Source organism: Hyperolius riggenbachi, chromosome 5 (genome assembly GCF_040937935.1).
Source record: "Hyperolius riggenbachi isolate aHypRig1 chromosome 5, aHypRig1.pri, whole genome shotgun sequence".
NCBI classification, from domain to species: domain Eukaryota; kingdom Metazoa; phylum Chordata; class Amphibia; order Anura; family Hyperoliidae; genus Hyperolius; species Hyperolius riggenbachi.
Window position 1 is genome coordinate 161,469,602 of NC_090650.1, and position 20,561 is coordinate 161,490,162.

At 43.8% G+C, this 20,561-nt stretch overlaps 1 protein-coding gene across 5 annotated transcripts in view; it reads right to left on the reverse strand.

Annotated features, from left to right (window-relative positions):
• AMPH (amphiphysin) overlaps window positions 1-20,561 on the reverse strand; it is a 1,183,179-nt gene that overhangs the window by 562,381 nt on the left and 600,237 nt on the right. For all 5 annotated transcript variants that reach the window (XM_068236417.1, XM_068236420.1, XM_068236419.1 and 2 more), the window contains one exon: window positions 15,875-15,991. In XM_068236417.1, the coding sequence (XP_068092518.1) occupies window positions 15,875-15,991 (117 nt within the window). The remainder of the gene's footprint in view (window positions 1-15,874; window positions 15,992-20,561) is intronic.

Consider the following 20,561-nt stretch of genomic DNA (forward strand, 5'->3'; position numbering starts at 1 on the left):
TTCGGCTAACAATGTCAAATCCGAGGAGCCAGGACACAAAACTTGCGAATCAAAAATCACTTTAGGTTGTGAAACTGACACTTCCATAGCGCAAACCTCCGCGATCTGCGGAGCAGACTGCAAGGCATCCAGGACCGAAACGCTGGAGCAACTGTCCCCAGGCAACGGGCCCTTACAGGTGTGAACAGGGCGAGACAGAGACTCATCTGCAGAAGAAATAGTGACATCAACAGGGCAAACATTATTAGGCATATTAATTTTACTTTTGACGCTGCATAGTCGAGAACTCTTCCCCATAGCAGGGTCACAGACGGAAGATCTCAAAGATCTGTTACTAAATGACAAAGGATCCCACACATCCTTGAGGAAACCGGCAGACTCATGCCGATCACAATCTGCAGGAACATCCGAGAAACAGGCATCAGATCGCACAGATTCAAACTGCACACTGTCAGGAGAGAATCCTTCAGGATTCGCACAGGAATCAACCACAGCGGCACACTCATTCATTTAAGATTGCACAAAGTCAAGACTCTCATGCTTTACCCCAGAAAGGCAGGAACAATCATCCGACAACGATGTCTCTTTATTGGAATCAATTGGTTGGTGTGTGTGCAACTCATCCAAAATCGTTTGCTATACATAGATCACCAGATTCACATCATCCTTGTCACATTCATCGGAATCAATCAGAAGATACATTGAATCGAGACAAGCATTCAAGACATTTTCGCTTTTTGCGATATAAAAATCGCAAAAGGCTTTCCAATCAAAATCGAATTCTTCCAGCAAGGCCCCAATATCCCAGGAAGCAAATGGGGGTTCAAACAGGCCAGTATCCAAATAATCTCCATAGGGGTGGAGTTCAGGAACAAGAACAGATTGTTTAACTGCTTTAATATAGTGTGCGATCCTACCTATAGCAGGATCCACATGAGCTTTGGATTGGGGCAAAAAAGCCGGAGACGGAACAACATCATTACAAACATCAACAGGGAGTGTTTTATTCCGATGCTTGCGTTTTTTAGTTTTTCTCTTTTTAGCCACTTTGCATGTCTGCTGTTTAAAACCTGAAGTGGCAACAGACACATTGAACTGATTGTCATACTGAAAAGTTTTGCATGGAAGGGAAAGATCAGCTGACTTATCAGCAGCTACACACTCAATCAGAGCAGGTGGCAAGCCAGGCAGTTTAAACCAGTGAGAGAATATCACTGCAAGAAACTGATACAGATTACCATTCCAGGAATTGATTTTTAACAAATCATATGCCCAGGTGATCAAATCGTCTTTTAAGAGCACATAGACAAAAAGAAGAGCCGACGTGGACGGATCAGAAATCTGAAAGGTGGGATTCAGACAAAACCTCACACATTCAGAAAGAAATTCCGCCTTGGTCTCTGAATTTAGCCTTTTAAAGCTCTTAAAGACACAGGACCCAAACGCGACAAAATCGTACAAATCAGAAATTCCGTCTACACTGGGGTTTTGGGTTAGGCTGGTCATTCTGTAACGATTGTGGAACTTTCTCCGTGATCAGCGCACAACGCGTGCGCTGACACGGCGGAAATCCTCCACAAGCGTATATTTGCAGGCACCCAGCAAAAGGTGCTACGCACCTGTAGAGGGAAATTCCTGTCGGCAGATGGCGCTGGGGAGTGCAGAGGAACCAATCCTCTGTACCTCCACAAGTGCCAGACAGGAATTGTACGAAGCGCAGAACGTAATCGCAAGAAAGGCGTTTGCGAATGAGATTGAGCAAAGGGACAGGTTGTATGTGTGTGTGCCAATCCAGTCGCCACCTCGCGACCGCGCACACACAACAGCAGATATGAAATAGGAACGCGATCGCGAGAGGTGCGATCGCCAGACGTGACACAAGGCAGATCAGAATAGAATATGAGGGTAGCAAAGGCACAGCAAATAATACAATAAGGAGATACGGAAAATAACAAACGCTAGCTAACCGCGAACACCGCACTCATTCGCAACAGTGCACGCGGTTATGCGCGGTCTCCACGTGATAAGCACAATAGAGACAAGCACGCCTAACTAACCATCGACAGACAAACATGAAACAGAGGACGCGAGCGCTTGCTTAACAGTTACCTCACCGAGCCACCAGCAAGCGTAGCAGACAAGACAGACACACGAAAACAGGGACAAGCGAGAGATAGGATCCACAGCACTAGCGAAAAGTGGCTAGCGCGATCCAGGTACAGAGTAGCAGAACAGAAGGATCCTCAGCGCTAGCGAAAAGTAGCTAGCGCGATCCCAGGAGACAGAACAGAAGAGATAGCTGGTAGCAACCGCTGCACCAGCTATACTCCAAGAACAGAGTTTAGAACCATTTCCTGTCGACCACCTTTGGGGCAGGACAATGGCAACAGGCAAGACAAGACAGAACAGGCAATACAGATAATACAACCTGACTGGGCTAGAAGGGGAGCCTAAAGCAACCCCCAGGAATTAACTATACTAGATAGCAATGGCTGACACTCCAGCAGTGTCCATCAGGAACAGACCATGGAAAGGAAATGACCAGCAAAGCCTTCTGGGAAACATAAAGCTCTTATAGTGCCAGTCATCAAAGAAGGCAGGTAGGGGATTTGCATAACGAATGTATGCAAATTCTCCAGCAAGAGAACAGACCAGAACTTGCAATGGAAAGACAGGTCTCTGTTCCAGAGTCCTGCAGCATGCAAACCTAAACAATGGTCAAAAGGCTGCCTGCCTGCGCAGGCAGCTGAGCGGATTCTCACAACAACAAAACAATTCAGAGTTTGGAATTTGGAACGTAGCGATTAAATCCTCGTGAGAGGGTAGTTTATTGTTTACAGTGACATGATCAAGCATCAAAATACCTTTAGTTTGCCACCAGAGAAAAGCTCCTGGTTCAACTCCCGCAGTCCTGGGAAGTCTGGGTTCCCTATAAATTCTGTAAGTGGGGAGGCATATGACTGTAAGTGAAATTTAAAACGGGTTTTGCACCAGACTATAAGGGTATGACTAGTTACTGGGGATCCATGGGTAACAGGGGTAGGAAGAGGTTTACGCTACCAGACCAGGGCCCCAAGGGAGTATAGTGCTATAATCTTATTCTCGATATTTACCCAAGAGGGGGTATGAAAGCCGGCGTTAATTAAAGGGAGTTGGGCTAGCTGAGACACCTTATAGTATTTGAGAAGGTTCGGTACAGAGAGACCACCATCTGAATTGTGCCACATCATTGTAGCTTTACTTATATGTGGCCGTTTATTGTTCCATATGTAACGAAAGATAGCACATTGAAAGGAGATAATATCGTCTGTTCTAACAGTGATGGGTAAGACCTTAAAATTAGGTAATTTGTGGGAGCAGCATCATTTTGACTGCTGTTATTCTACCAGACCATGACATTTGTGGGACATCCCAATCTAGAAGATCCTGTTTCAAATTAGCTATCTGCTGAAAATGATAAGTATTAGCTATAGACTGCCACGAGCGAAAGGGACATTACAAAATAATATTTCAGTTTTATTAACATTCACCCTTAATCCCGACAGATCTCCAAAGCAAGCCAGTACCTGAAGTAAAGGGGGAATTGAGGAAAGGGGGTCAAGCGAGTGTGAGGAGGACGTCATCAGCAAATAGAGATAAATTGGGTTCAGAAGAATTTGGGGATGCTGGTGTATATATTCAGCTAAAGGTTCAATAGGCAGGGCAAAGAGGGCAAGTGAAAGGGGGCGGGCCCTGTCGAGTGCCTCGCATAATAGAGGAGGAGGAAGGTTGAGCACCAGATATGTTGAGGGAAGCAGATGATTGTGAATATAAGTTTTTGATGATATGATATTAAAATAGGGGCCTGAAATACAAGCATTTTGTATAACCTTAAACACATAGGACCATTCAAGAGTGTCAAATGCTTTTCCTATATCGATAGTTAATACAGTGAGGGGAGTTTTAGAAATGTTAGCGTGTTGGATAAGGAGAAAATTACGTCTGATATTATCTGAAGTCTGACGAAAGGGTATGAACCCTACCTGATCATGGGAAATTAAGGCGGGTAAGTACTTGTTCAATCTGGCTAGCACACATTAATTTTTAAACCAGGTTAGTAGTATTTTTAGCACCAACCCCTGGGTGTATTCTCAAGGGACTGCACAGCCCAGGAGCCCAGGGGTGTGTGCAAGAGTGGAGGTGACATCAGCTCATCTGACATAGCTTACTCTAAACAGTACAAAGTTATGCGTGCAACACCACACACACACACACACACACACACACACACACACACACACACACACACACACACACACACACACACACACACACACACACACACACACACACACACACACACACACACACACACACACACACACACACACACACACACACACACACACACACACGAGACACATGAGACACACCCCAGAATATTCCACTTTGTTACCTTCAGTGAAAGCAGCTCTCATTTACGAAGTATTTTTTTTGCCTTTGGGAGTGTTCAAAGAGCAGAGTTTCCACAATGTATAGTTCTTCTTTCAAACATAGACAATCTTGGCATTATTTTTTTTTAGGACAGATAGGGCTTAATTCTAATGTTAAACATTTAATCCCACACATTACAAAAAAAAAATCCATAAAAACAAAACAAAATTTTGAAAAAAAAAAAACATTTTTTCACTTTGACGCTACAAAAAATATTTTAAAAGGGGAGTCAACATGTATTTTTTTCAATATCTCTATAAAACTATTTTTTTCAATATCTTGAGTGTAGTGACGCCAAATTTGTATATTTGGTGTCACTACACTCAAGACATTGAAAAAATAGTAAAGGGTTGCATTAGCAAGAGCTTTTAAAATCACCAGCGTTTAGAAAAGGCTGCTAGTAGGTTTGAGCCCTTATCACTGTTTTAGGAAATCTGCTACACTCTGTATCTTTAATTATGTCCACTGCTGAATTATGTACACAGTTAGGCCAGGAATTGCTGCAGCACTTTAAAATTGCCACAGCGCTGTTTGCAGCGATTCCTAGGGCGTTTGTGATCGCAATTTCCCCACGCCTGGGAGTGCTGTACAGTAAACACTATGGCGCTTCCGATTTGCGATTTGTATCTTTATTATACTTTCAGACGTCCTTCTTCCATCTGTTGCCCCGCACCCAAAATGAAGGGCTCATAGGTGCTTCTCTAGGGCACTTAGAGAAGCACCTGTGACCTCTTTCTTTAGAGGGCGGGGCTGCGGACGGAAAAAGGAAATCCAGACAATGGGTGAGTATTTCAAGTTTTATTTTAAGTGCGATCACTCAGCCACCCAAAGCGCTGCATAATCGCTTCAATAAACTATTTATGCAGTGCTTATATTTTTTGCATTGAGTGCAAACATGCTCAAAATGCTGCATGTCCTGTGATTGCAATTACCCCTAATGGAAATCGCACTAGTGGCTCGTACCCACTTTCATTGGCAAAGCAGTTTTTGGAATCGCCGGCGATCCCAAAAACGCTGCCTACATCGCCTTAGTGGGTTCCAGTCCTTAAAGTCCCTTACTACTATTAAGTGTGCAGAGAGGTATCCTTTCAGCCTATGAAAAGCTTCCTTAAAAAACTGATCCTGCATTGTCTGTGGGGCATATACAGTGGGTTGCAAAAGTATTCGGCCCCTTGAAGTTTTCCACATTTTGTCACATTACTGCCACAAACATGCATCAATTTTATTGGAATTCCACGTGAAAGACCAATACAAAGTGGTGTACATGTGAGAAGTGGATCGAAAATCATATATCATTCCAAACATTTTTTACAAATCAATAACTGCAAAGAGGGGTGTGCGTAATTATTCGGCCCCCTGAGTCAATACTTTGTAGAACCACCTTTTGCTGCAATTACAGCTGCCAGTCTTTTAGGGTATGTCTCTACCAGCTTTGCACATTTAGAGACTGAAATCCTTGCCCATTCTTCTTTGCAAAACAGCTCCAGCTCAGTCAGATTAGATGGACAGCATTTGTGAACAGCACTTTTCAGATCTTGCCACAGATTCTCGATTGGATTTAGATCTGGACTTTGACTGGGCCATTCTAACACATAGATATGTTTTGTTTTAAACCATTCCATTGTTGCCCTGGCTTTATGTTTAGGGTCATTGTCCTGCTGGAAGGTGAACCTCCGCCCCAGTCTCAAGTCTTTTGCAGTCTCCAAGAGGTTTTCTTCCAAGTTTGCCCTGTATTTGGCTCCATCCATCTTCCCATCAACTCTGACCAGCTTCCCTGTCCATGTTGAAGAGCAGCTCACCCAGAGCATAATGCTGCCACCACCATATTTGACAGTGGGGATGGTGTGTTCAGAGTGATGTGCAGTGTTAGTTTTCCACCACACAGAGTTTGGATTTTGGCCAAAAAGATCCATTTTGGTCTTATCTGACCAGAGCACCTTCTTCCACATGTTTGCTGTGTCCCCAACATGGTTTGTGGCAAACTGCAAACGGGACTTCTTATGCTTTCTGTTAACAATGCCTTTCTTCTTGTCACTCATCCATAAAGGCCGACTTTGTACAGTGCATGACTAATAGTTGTCCCATGGACAGAGTCTCCCACCTGAGCTGTAGATCTCTGCAGCTCATCCAGAGTCACCATGGGCCTCTTGACTGCATTTCTGATCAGCGCTCTCCTTGTTCGGCCTGTGAGTTTAGGTGGTCGGCCTTGTCTTGGTAGGTTTACAGTTGTGCCATACTCCTTCCATTTCTGAATGATCACTTGAACAGTGCTCCGTGGGATGTTCAAGGCTTTGGAAATCTTTTTGTAGCCTAAGCCTGCTTTAAATTTCTCACTTTATCCCTGACCTGTCTGGTGTCTTCTTTGGACTTCATGGTGTTGTTGCTACCAAGATTCTCTTAGACAACCTCTGAGGCCCTCACAGAGCAGCTGTATTTGTACTGACATTCGATTACACACAGGTGTACTCTATTTAGTAATTAGCACTCATCAGGCAATGTCTATGGGCAACTGACTGCACTCAGATCAAAGGGGGCCGAATAATTATGCACACCCCACTTTCCAGTTATTTATTTGTAAAAAACTTTTGGAATCATGAATGATTTTCGTTCCACTTCTCACGTGTACACCATTTTGTATTGGTCTGTGACGTGGAATTCCAATAACATTGATTCATGTTTGTAGCAGTAATGTGACAAAATGTGGAAAACTTCAAGGGGGTCGAATACTTTTGCAACCCACTGTATATCAGTTGGCTGATGGTGTAATGGTTAAGGGCTCTGCCTCTGACACAGGAGACCAGGGTTCGAATCTCGGCTCTGCCTGTTCAGTAAGCCAGCACTAATTCAGTAGGAGACCTTTGGCAAGTCTCCCTTACACTGCTACTGCCAATAGAGCGCGTCCTAGTGGCTGCTGCTCTGCTCTGGCGCTTTGAGTCCGCAAGGAGAAAAGCGCAATATAAATGTTATTTGTCTTGTATTTGTCTTATATTGCATAACCTAAGAGAGCCATTAAAGGGGAACTGAAGTAAGAGGTATACGGAGGCTGCCATATTTGTTTCCTTTTAATCAATACCAGTTGCCTGGCAGCCCTGCTGGTCTATTTCTCTGCAATAGTATCTGAATAACACCAGAAACAAACATGCAGCTAGTCTGGTCAGATCTGACTTTAAAGACTGAAACACCTGATCTGCTGCATGCTTGTTCAGGGGCTATGGCTAACAGTATCAGAGGCAGAGGATCAGCAGGGCTGCCAGGCAACTGGTATTGCTTAACAACAACAACAAATAACATTTGTAGAGTGCTTTTCTCCCATAGGACTCAAAGCGCATAAGCATGGCTCAGACCATCGTGGTACAGAGGAAGAATTTTATAAGTCCGGAAATGCCAGGCTAAACAGGTGGCTTTTCAGTCTGGATTTGAATAGCTCCCGGGATGGTGCTGTCTTTACTGGGTGTGGCAGGGAGCTCCAAAGAGTAGGGGCAGCATGACAGAAGGCTCTATCTCCAGATTTTTTGAGGTGCACTTCCTTAAAAGGAAATAAATATGGTAGCCTCCATATACCTCTCTCTTCAGTTCCCCTTTAAGAGAGCCTTGAATATCCTACTGTCAGGATCTTTATATTTCCTTTGAACATCAAAAGAAAAGAAACACAGTTTGTAACAAAAATGGTGACCCCCTGGCCTTGCAGGCATAAGTTGTACAATATGTTCTTGTACAGTATAGGCCTTATCAAGATATCGGCCTAATGGCAAACAATGGGCTCTATTCACAAAACTTCTCATAAATTACTTGTTTATCACCTAAGTGATAAAAATAACCTTTCAGCACATTTAAAAGCAAAATAATTACTTAAAGTAAGTTGTTCATGATTAACTTCATTCCAATATTACTTTTATAACCTTAATTACATTATATTTTTGCTCTTTGGGAGCTTCAAAAAGTAATAGATAAGGTAAAAACAGAGAAAAACAGGTTACAAAAGTTGCAGACCTCTGCCTGAATACTTACCTTGATACTGTCTCCTGATTCTGTACTTTTGCCCATCTAAACTGTTGCCGACCTCAGCCTGAATACTCACTCCGATTTTGCCTACTGATTTTGTACTTTGTCTATCTGATCTGTTGCCGACTCGATTGCCTGACCATTCTTGTATTTTATAGCAGTGTCAGTTATGCCTTCTGCTGTCACTGTCTGTAGTTGTACGACGTTCCCCTGCCTGGGAGCATCGAACATCTGTCTGTCTGCTAGTGTCCCTCACACACTAGCAGATCGTTACAGATATACTGTATACAACAATATGCAATAACACAGATCACACAATTTATACAATGGCGTACACATGAATACTGTATATACAGGAGTGGATAAACCAAATCGACATACAAGAGACAAGTCAGACAGGCAGTAATCAAACCAGGTAATCAGAAAATATCAGTAATACAGGCAGTAGGCAAAGAGAATAGTCGGACTAGCAAGGGTCAATACCAGGAGTTCAGAGTACAGGAACAAGGATCAGGGAACATGGGAATAATGGCTAGAGTCACAACACTGCAGGAATACCAGAATGATCTAGCAATGTGCTGCTAGGAAGTCCACCCTTAAATATGCAGCACATTGATCAGGTGACCGTCCAGAATCTCCTCATAGTTCCATCTGCTGGCAACCCGGGGAGTTGCACAACTCCCAGCAAGACAAGAGCCATCTGCTGGTGGACAGAAGAAGTCTGCACCAAAGTTCACCAGTGCTGCAGCCAGCAGGATTACAAATGCATAGAGCCTGACAAGTAGTCCCCATTTAACAAACTATATAGGGACTGTAGATCATTTCTTAACCTGAATTTGTATGCAAGTCAAAACACTGTGCCTCCTTTATCCTCTGCGCCTCCACTGCCCCCTCATGTGGCTCCAGTGTCTGTCTCTCTCTGTGTCACCTCTATCCCCCTGTGCCTCCAGTATTCCCTTCTGTGCCTCCAGTGTCTCCCTACAGTCCCCTCTGTGCCTCTTTCTGCTCTTGTGCCCCATCTGTGCCCATTCCTATGCTTCGGTGCCTACTCCTGTTGTTCTGTGCCTATACCTGTCATTTTGTGCCATTCTGTGCCTTCTCCTGCCATTCTTTGCCCTCTCTGTTCCTCTTCCTGCCATTACATGCCCCTCTGTGCCTCCTCCTGTCTACCTGTGCCCCTTTGTGCCTCCTCACCATTCTGTGCCTTCATCTGTCCCCTATGCCGCCATTTTGCCTCCTCCTATCCCCCCCGTCCTTTTGACCTGTTTGCTTGCTGCCACTGACCCCCCTCCTCATGCCGCCAGGGCCCTCTCTCCCTTCCAATGATATACTATGCAATTCTGGGAGGCTCTCTACAGTCCCTGTGGCTGTGGCCTTCATTGCAGAGATGAGGTCATTGCGTCTAGTGCCACGTTCATATTGGCAGGTCATTGAAACCTCACATGTTTGTAGAGGAAGGATTACCTACTTTTTTTTTTTTTTAAAACAAATTTTATTTTTTCTCCCAACAGATGGATATACAGAAAGTCACATTGCTTGGTACAAACAGAGCGATTACAGGAGATGCGTTGCTTTAAGCTTACTCATAACAAACATTTGTTTGACTCCAAGCTGGATACAAGTGACAAAATCTTAATTTCCCATATATCCTCCCCCTCCAAATCCTGACCCCCCCCCCCTCCCCCTTCCCTTCTGTCATCTCAGAGAGTTTTTTGTCCAAAGAAAAAGAAAAAGAGAGAAAACGGACTTTTATGTTATGTCCAGTCTACCCAAGGATCCCTGCAGGTGTTCTGTGAGATACCATTTTGTATTTTTGAAATGTTCCATTAAGGTTTTAATCTCAGAGTCTTTAAGGGTTGCAAGAATAAAGCTTTTCCACTTTTTAAAGAAACCCGCTGTTTTCTTGTCTTTGTGTATAATGGAGTCCAACCTGTCCTGGTTAAAGAGATGCTGAAGTTCTTCTTGTACATCCCACACGGTGGGGACATTTGGGTAAATCCATCTATTGAAAATGACTTTGCGCGCAGCCACCACAATCAGATGTGCCATTTTGCTCACACCTGGTGTAGTCGCTGCAGCAGGGTCAGACCCCGCGGTTTCAACGTAATTGAACAAGAGCATAAGCGGGCATGGATAAAGTTGGAGATTGCACACACGTTTAATATATAACAAAACACTGTCCCAGAATACTACTATTGATGGACAAGACCACAAACAATGGAACAGATCAGCATCTTGTAGGGAACACTTGGGGCATCTTGGTGAATAATGCGCAGGGGGTGACCGGTATTTTATGTTAAAAGCATATTTTGCCCGATGTATTAGTTTGAGCTGCGACTCCCTCCAGTTTTCCCCTGGAACCAATTTATGTACTAACCTGTACCCCTCAAGGATTTTCCTTTCTATGTTTTCAACTGGGAGATCTTTCTTCCATTTGGAAAAGTTGTGCTGGGCTTTAGTTTCCATATCTATTTCTTGTAATTTAGCGTGTATTTCAGATAATGATTGATGTGGTCGGTGAGGGGAAAGAAATCTATCAAAAGAATTCAAAGTGGCTATGGATTGTATATCCTTGATTTTGCTATGCACATACGACTGTAGTTGGCCATAGTATAAGAAATGATTTCTTGGCATTCCAAATTTTGCTCTGACCTCCAAAAATGATAAGAGTCTCCCCCTGCGCAAGTCACACAGCTGCCCAAGGTTTTCAACCCCCCTATCCAGCCAGGACAAGAATCCCCCATGAGCAAGGCTGGCTTGAAAGCCTGGCAGGCCCCACAGTGGCATGTATTTCGAGATTTGCTGTGGTGTTGTATATAATTTCCTGAGGGCTCTCCAGGCCACCACCATATCTTTAATAACTCTGCTATTTTTGAGTTTGGGGGGCATGTATTTTTGAGGGGTGTGTAGTAAGCCAGTCAGTGACCATGGATCAGAAAAGGACGCCTCAAGGGAGTAATTTGAGTAGTAGCTAGTTTTATTTATCCAGTCCCTCACATGTCTGGTCAGGCAGGCCAAGTTGTAGCGGCGGATATCTGGTATCGCCAGACCCCCCCACATTCTAGGAAGTGACAGCTTGGAGAGAGCTATCCTTGATTTTTTGCCCCTCCACAAAAATCTAGTGAAGGCTCTATTCAAATCTTGGATGTCCTTGTGTCTCAATAACAGGGGTATGGTTTGTAAGGGATAAAGCAACCTACCAAAAGAAACTGACTTGATTAGTGCCGCCCTCCCCGAGAGATTAATTGGTAAATTTTCCCAGCTAGCTAGTTGACGTATTAAGTCCTTAATTAATGGGTCATAATTTAGAGAGTATAGCATATTTGGATCTTTGTGAATTTTTATACCTAGATATGTAATCACCAATCTGACTTTGACTGGGAGGTGTGTCAGGGCATATCTGGGCGCACAAGGGGATAGATAAAGCAGTTCAGATTTAGTTATATTTACCTTGAACCCACTCAGAGAGCCTACCTCGTTCATAATTTCAAATATTTTGTCGAGCTGGGTTTCTGGGTCGTTTAAAAATAGCAGGATGTCATCAGCGAACATGGCTTGAGAAATCATCTCCTCACCAATTTTTATCCCACCTATCTCTTTATCTAACATCTTAGTCAGAGGTTCCAGTGCCAAGTTAAATAATAGGGGAGACAGAGGGCACCCCTGTCTAGTGCCTTTTTGTAATATAAATTCTTCTGATAGGAAGCCCGGGGTATAGACTCTAGCTATAGGATTGATATGCATGGCCCCAATTAATTTCCTGATTTCCCCTTGGATATTCATTTTGTCTAATATTTTCTCCAACCAACTCCAGCCAACATTATCAAAGGCCTTTTCGGCATCAATTAACAGCAGAGCATACGTTTTGCCCGATTTAGGATAAGCTCTGACGTGGTCTTGGGCTATCAATACTTTGCGAATGTTGGCTATAGCAGATCGGTGTCGAACAAAACCTACCTGGTTAGGACTCACAAGTTTAGGGAGCAGATCGGCTAATCTGTTAGCCATTATTTTTGAAAGGATCTTAAGATCCTGATTTATTAAGGATATAGGGTGATACGATCCTGGCTCCAGAGGGTCTTTGCCATGTTTTGGAATCAATTTTATGTAAGCCATGTTCGCTGACGAGGGGTATTGTCCTTCCTTGAGGATCTTATTAAACAAAGAAACAAGATATGGGGCTAGTTCCTGTTTCAAGATCTTATAAAATTCGGGGGTGAACCAGTCTGGTCCTGGAGCCGTTCTATTTGACAGGTTTTTAATTGTGGCGCATACTTCTTCTGGAGTTATTGGTGCATTTAGGGCCGACAGTTCCTCTTCCGTTAATGTCGGGAGGGTGATACCATCAAGCCAGTGTGGGGTTGAGGGGTTTGGAGTTTGAGCATCAGGCTGCTCATATAGGTTTTTGTAGAATTTACCAAAGAGGGAATTTATAGCTTTAGGGTCATTAAGGATCTGACCTGATGGGGATCGAAGGCCAGTGATCACAGTACACAGTTGAGGGGGTTTCGACATTCTAGACAGGAGGCTCCCCATTTTATTTCCATATTTATAAAAGTATAGATCCCTATACGATTTTAGGTATCTCTCTCTAATTTTATAATCTGCCTCTGATTTTTGTTTTGCTGTCATCCATAGTAAACGTGATTCGGGGGTGGGATTACTTAGAAATGTTTTGTGGCCTGAACAAAGTTCTTCAATAGATAGCATATAGGCTTCATGCGACTTCTTCCTCTTAGCTGCTATATAGCTTATGATTCTACCCCTGAGTGTCGGTTTAGCTGCTTCCCAAAATAAAAATATGTCCCTTATGTGTGAAGAATTGTCATCTTTATACTCCCACCACCATTGTAAAAGCAGTTGGGCAAATCCTTCGTCTTCATATAGGTGAGAGGGGAACCGCCGTCTGTGCCTTTAGGGATTATGGTAGAAAATGTCATTTGTATGGGTGCGTGATCTGATATTACCAGGTCCAGAATCTCCGTCTGAGTTACTTGAGACATCAATGAGGGAGTAACAAAGAAGTGGTCCAGGCGAGACCATACATCATGGGGTATGGAATAAAAGGTATATTCCTCGTTATCTGGGTGTAAGGCCCTCCAACTATCACATAACATTGAGGATGATATATATTCAGTTAATATTTGAGATTTGGTAATAGTGGGTTTACTGGCAGGTGTTCTCTTGGATCTATCTTCCAGTGTATTCATAATAGCATTAAAATCTCCTCCTTGTACTATCTTGGTATCCCCCAGCATTAATATCTCATTTCTGATCGTATCATAAAACAGTTTATCTTCCTCATTGGGGGCATATACATTAAACAATATAAGTTCCTCTCCCGCCAAGCGTAGCCTGATCCACAGCCACCGTCCCTCCCCGTCAGATTTATGATCCACAATCTGCCCCTGTAAGGATTTATGGAGTAATGTTAACACCCCAGCTTTGCGCCCTTGGGCCGGGGAGCCAAAGACTTGTCCCACCCAGGATTTGGACATATATTTGAAATGATCTTGTGATAGATGACACTCTTGGATCATAGCTATGTCTGATTTAATCTTTTTTAAATGACGAAGTACTATTGAGCGCTTTCCCGGGGACCTTAGCCCTTTAACGTTCCAAGATGTTATCTTAAGTGACATGGGTATGACGTGTCATGGATCAGGTCAGCTGGTTTATTACATTTCACATTTACCATATGAGCTTGTTCCCACTCCCGAGATGACAGAACCCTCCCATAACCCCCCCCTTTATCCCCCCTAGCCCCTTCCCCAAATGACTTGAAGTTTGGCAGTGGAGCTGGTCTGCTCCTAGAAAACTCCATGAGGATTAACGATCGAGTCAGTTGGGGAAAAAAACAAAGAGCTAAAACAAAACAAACATAAACAAAAGCATAGCTACTTGACTCCACTTCTTCCCTAAACGTCCTCTTCAGAGTAGCTCCAAATCGATGCTCCGACCAGCGTCACATCCTTAGCTGTGTATGATAGCGAGACGCTCCTTCTCCCATTAAAAATATATGGAAAAGAACTGTGGAAGCCGTGAACTCAGAACTGTGAACGAAAACAAGATAAATCAGGCTTCAACTGTTGGCACAGGGAGATGAGCTAACTTCAGTATGGCAGCGCCCCCTGCCATCTAGCAATAAACAATGCAGAACAGATAGCTTGATTATTTCAATCTGGATCAGAACTGTTTCTTCTTAAAAAGGTGAGAGCATCAACTACTGAGTGAAATATATGTGTTTCATCTGCGTCATCTGTAATTCTCATTACAGCAGGATACTGTAGCGCAAATTTCCATTTCTTCTCGATGCATAATGCACATGCTGGGTTGAAAGCCTGGCGTTTCTTAGATACCTCAGCCGAATAGTCGTTGAAGATTCGGATCTGTGTATTTTGATGCTCAAGCGGGTGATCTAGATCTCTGTATGCCCGCAGTAGCTCGTTTTTCTCTGCAAAGTCCAGATATCTGGCCAGTACCAGACGTGGAGGGCGTTTATCAGATGGGGGCGCAGGGGTCCCACTCTGTGGGCCCGTTCTACTTTGCAGCCTCTCTTGAAGCCCAGCATCTTGGGGAGTGTGGATGCACAAAAATCTCGCAACGCTTGGGCTGTCATGGCTTCCGGGAGTCCCACCACCCTTAAATTATTGCGCCGTGATCTGTTTTCCAGATCTTGTAATTTCTCCTGCATCAATTTATGCTCGGCTCTCAGCTTCTTATCCTCTTTCGCTTCTTTAGCCCTGTCATCCTCTATTTTTTTAATGCATTCCTCCGCGTGATCTAAACGCTGGTCATGGGCCTTCACCTTAAAGTTTATCTCCTTAAGCGAGTGGTCTATAGCTGCTTGTATCACTCACTGCAGTTCCGGAGCAAGTTTCTCCACTACCGCCGCAGCTAGGACCTAGTAATCTATGCCCCCTCTCCCTCCCTCACCTTGTTGTAGAGCCTGGGTGTCCTGAGAGAAGTCTCTTGCTGGCGGGGAGGGAGGGTCGGGTTCGTGTGCTGGAGAACATGCCTGCTCTGGCTGTGTGGAGGAAGGTGCGGCGGCCATATTGGATGCTGCCTCCTCCGCGCCGGGTGGTTGTTTTGTTGTGGACCTCGTGAGATACCGGTCCATGAGGTGGGCGGATGGCGACCGGAGGGTCTATCTAGCTCCAGCGGCAAGTGTCGGCAGGCGGGGGCGCCTTTGATGCGCTGCGGATCGCTGGAGGGAGTCTCGGTCAGCGGAGCTCTGGCCTCAGCCTCCTTCCATCCAGGCGCCGGATCCGGAAGTCGGATTACCTACATTTATATGCCAGAGTTTAATTGCATGTACATGACCACACTGGGGTTACCATTTTCATGAAAACAGGAAGAAAGGAGAGAAACCTATCCATGCAGCCTGAGTAATTTGTACCTGAGACATTGGTGAATGGGACTGTGTTATTCCTACTGATGCAACTTCTGGTTTGAAAGGATCAAAGTCAAGGTCTAGTAATGATTCTTCTTTCCTTTCTTCTGTGGTGTCATCCATCTGTAAGAAAAAAAGTGTTTAGCCATGAACCTTTTACTTTTCACCACCATAATGATCTTGAAAAGATGAAGTAAAAGTCTACAACTTTGTTCATTTTGTAATTTTTCATTATTCAAGGAAAGTATTAAAACAATGTTGGTGCCCAATTCCAGTTTTAGTTGGAATGGGTAAGGATTATAATTTTTTGCCAAGCTGCTCTGGTTGTCTGTACCTTCTACTGAATAGATGTTCTTTCCTGAAACCTCCAGGAAATAATAAAAAACAAATCTTTGGGGTCCTGAGTAACAAGTGGAAAAACATGCTAGATAGTTCTCAGCTGAGGTGGCCTGTTGGACCTGCCCGCTCCATCGTGCGTGGCATGGTCGGCCCTCTGCCCCTCTCCATAGCTGAGTCCTAAACCTGGCAGGTGACAGAATTTGAAGGTGTGTACATATCCTAATTGATGGCAATAAAAACTTGATTTTAACAGTACAAAAAATATTCTACCTTTCCTGCCTTTGTCCTTACTGAAGAATTTTAAATACTTTTCTGTTATAGGAGGAAGTCAGGGAGATTATCCAAATGGTAACATGGGCGGCAAATATTAAACTGTTTTCTACAGTACCCAAAGTTAAATTCTTAAAAACAAAAGCAAGGAAAAATGGGGGAAACAAAGTGGAGGGAGGAAGGAAAAGTAAACCTTGCATAAAACCATTAGGCAGTCTCACCAGGTGGACATGAGAGTTAGTTCCCAGAATACAAATCTAAAGTTGCTACCTGAATCTACGGGTCCAAGACAAACAGCACTGTGATATTTGTATAGAAAGATAAGATAGTGTTTATAGGTCATATGGTGCTGTAATATTTTTTTTAGGATGGGACAACAACGCTGTTAGCCAATATGACCAAGTTTAGAAGGTCTCCTGCTGTCATCTCCTAGATCAAGGATTCAATGGGAAAATGTACATACAACACCAGAAAAACTGCATACCTCACATCCCCATGGCCCAATTTCTACCAGATTTAATACATGCATCCTAAATGGTCTTTGTAATGGGCAGGAGTGCTGTGACCAACATTAGAAAGACACTGGCAGTGATGGAATATTGTACCAGTGTTCTACCCAGGACTATTTAGGTGGGCCGTCTGGGTGTTTTGAAGCCCCACCAGGCTGCCATAAGTCGGTGCTGGGGGTTGTGATTGGCTGGGGCATCTCACATGATTAAGGCATGTCATTATTGGCAGGGGGCAAGGCGTCTCAGCCAGGAACAGTGTCGAGCAGTGTGGGGTAGGGGAATGCTAGGCCTGAGTAAAGAAGCTGACCACCTACCCCCCCCCCCCCAAACCCCCTAGCCACCAGCCTAACCACCTACCCACCCACCCCACTAGCCACCGGCCTGACCTACCTACCCAACCCTTAGCCTGACCTACCTACCCACCCACCCCACTAGCCACCAGCCTGACCTACCCACCCCACTAGCCACCAACCTGACCTACCTACCCACCCACCCCACTAGCCACCAACCTGACCTACCTCACTAGCCACCAGCCTGACCTACTTACCCACCCACCCCACTTTAGTGTAACCCTCCCTTTCCACCCAACATGACCTTAGGGCCCTTTTCCACTAACTGCGATCCGCTTCAGAATGCAGATTGCAGCCGTTTTGATGATCACAATGAGCACCATGATAACATGTTAATCGCGGTGCTCATTTCCTACTAGCATGCATCATTTTTTTCCAAAGCGCAATTGTCGGGAAATCGTGCTCTGTTCCCAGCAGCTATTTGGCGCAATCACGGGTTAGTGTAAATTGTAGGTTGTGTGATCGCAGCACAATTGCAATTGCACTTCTTAGTGGAAGAGAGGCCCTTACTTCCCAACCCGGCTACTTTATAATGCCACCTGGCTGAAAAAAAATTCTGGGGAGAACACTGTTGTAGGTTGTGAACTCAGGAGGTACTGTCAGAGGCCTTCTTAGCATCCAAAGCCGAGAAGGCCTTCGACAGCGTAAAATGGATTATGGCTAATGAACGTTTTTGAGACGTTTGGTTTCTCTCAATTTTCTGTCTTATACTTGTCTTATACTGGTATCATGCATGCTCACCCTGGGCACAAATATCCTTAAGTCAACCTTTTGGGGGGGGAGGGGTGAAGCAGGGATACCCCTTGTCTCCACTCTTGTTTAACATAGCCTTGGAACCATTGCTGAGATCCTTTATTCAGAGTATATTTGAGGGGATACAGATAGAGACAAAGAGGATATTCTCAACATTATTTTCTGATGATGTGCTGGCATTTATGGCGGATCTGGATAGAGACATGAGTGCATAAGTAACCTTATGACACATATTGAATTTTTCAGGTACTCTTCTGGTTTTGCCATTAACTAAACTAAAAGTGAACTACTGTTCCTGTTGGCTTCACGAGCACATGAACCTCATCCCAGTTTGGATTCATTGAGGATTAGATATAACTGTTCACATATTATTCACATATTACATACCTGGGTATCAATATCCCTAGACAAATAGACCAATTATATGGTCTTAATTTCTCACCCTTAATTCAGAATATTTTAAAGAAGTTACAAACTTGGGAAGCTCTCAGTTTTTGTTTAGTTTTGGTAGGTAACAATAACCCCTATAAACACTGCCCCTTTTGCTCAAGCATAGGGATACTGAACTCTTGGAATCAGCATTGATGCGATCCCTATGGAAGTCCAAAAAGCCCAGAATGGCATTATCAAAACTTAAAGCTACTATCACACATGTAGGCTTAAAATCCCTGACCTTAGAATTTATAATTTGGAAGCAATCTTTTGCCACATCAGGGATTGGATTGGTGAGACCAGCTATTATACATCTATTAATGTTGACAAGGTTTCAGTTGCCCCTTTTTCCCTTAAAGGAACTCTACATACCCCACTTAAGTGTTACCCCAACATCTAAAAAAATAACCTTCTTCTGAGGGATACTCTAATTGTATGAAGGGAGGTTAGAAAAAAGTATGGCCTTCCTGGTCACTTGGCGGATATGATGCCATTTGTAAGAAACAAGTTTTGTCCCGGGGAGCATGCATTTAGCCTATGCTAATTGGGTGTCGCTTGAAGTCGGACAATTGGAAGACCTGTTAGACCCAGAAGGCAAATTGATATATTTTGAAGCGGCAGTGGCCAGAGGCACTATTCCCCCTACTCATACCTTTTACTACAACCAAGTGAAGAGCTAAGTCCTGGGGACCTTAGGAGTAAATGGCAAAATAGCATCTAATTCACACTTTGACAATCTATTGTGTGATTCTAAAGGGAAGCAGTCTTTATCCTTGCTCTTATCGTTTCTAAGGGAAATGTAGACCTAGACTAACAAGCTGACACATCATTGCATTCCAGCGGATCTGGAGGTGTGTTTAGCTTCTAAGGGCAACAATGGTTAATTTGTATATATTCAGCACTGATGCACTGGGTGACATCTCGAAGCTCACGCCAACCTGAATTATCGCAAGTACTTTCTGTTTTAGGTTTTCCATAGCATTTTAGTAAGGGGGCTTTAAGGACCATTTTAGTCACTTGCACACTCAAAAGAGTTCTGATTCACCATGAACTTGCTAGTTAGTCTGTACCTCTGGGTGTTTAAAGTCCTACTCCATACTACTCCTACTCCGCACTGATGAAGACCAACCAGTCTGAAACAGTCTGCATGCATGTTGGATTATTGTGGCTCTGTTCAATTAACAGCTGACACATCATTGCATTCCAGAGGATCTGGAGGTGTGTTTAGCTTCTAAGGACAACAATGGTTAATTTGCATATTGCTAGCTCCAACCTGAATTATCGCAAATACTTTCTGTTTTAAGAAAGCAAACTTTTGTTTTTCTAATGGAAACTAAGAAACGCAATAGGGGGATTTCCCAACACTTGCAGAATTGGGTAGAGGTAGTGAAAGTGTCTAGGGACAAAATCACTGAATTCATTAAGTGTGCATGGTCTGAGATAGTGAAGGTTGTCTTGGGAAAACACTGGTGGGAGACGGACCTAAAAACAGTTTATAGTGCATACATCCCCATTGTAGGGCCTTAAAGACATATTAAAATGAAAAATCTGACAAGGTGCCCAAAATGCCAAGGTGCACCGCACAGCGCTCAATCAGCAATTGCTTTGAGCGTGCTAACATAGTTAGCACCCTAGTTTGCACGCCCAAAGTCTTTAGGTGTGCTAACTAGGTTAGCACTGCTTTGTGAATCAGGCCCATGGTGTTATTAGCAGCAAAAAAATCATTAATGAAAATGTGGCTAGATAATCTCCCACCAATACAGGTGATTTGGGTGAATAGTTGAAACATCTCCTCCAGATGGAATGTCTGAGTCTGGAGAGATAGAAATCCAAATCTGGGCAAATTCTTTAAAACTTGGTAGGCTTTCATAGAAAAGACATATACAAGAGACCAGGTGATAAGCTTGATGAGATTATTTGAAAATACTTGTAAGGCAAAACTGGTGAGTATCAGGGAAAGTTAGAGATTTGAAGGTTAGGAAGATCTCATATGTCTAGGGTGGGGGCAGGGGTGACCTAGGAGGAGACAGGGGGGCACAT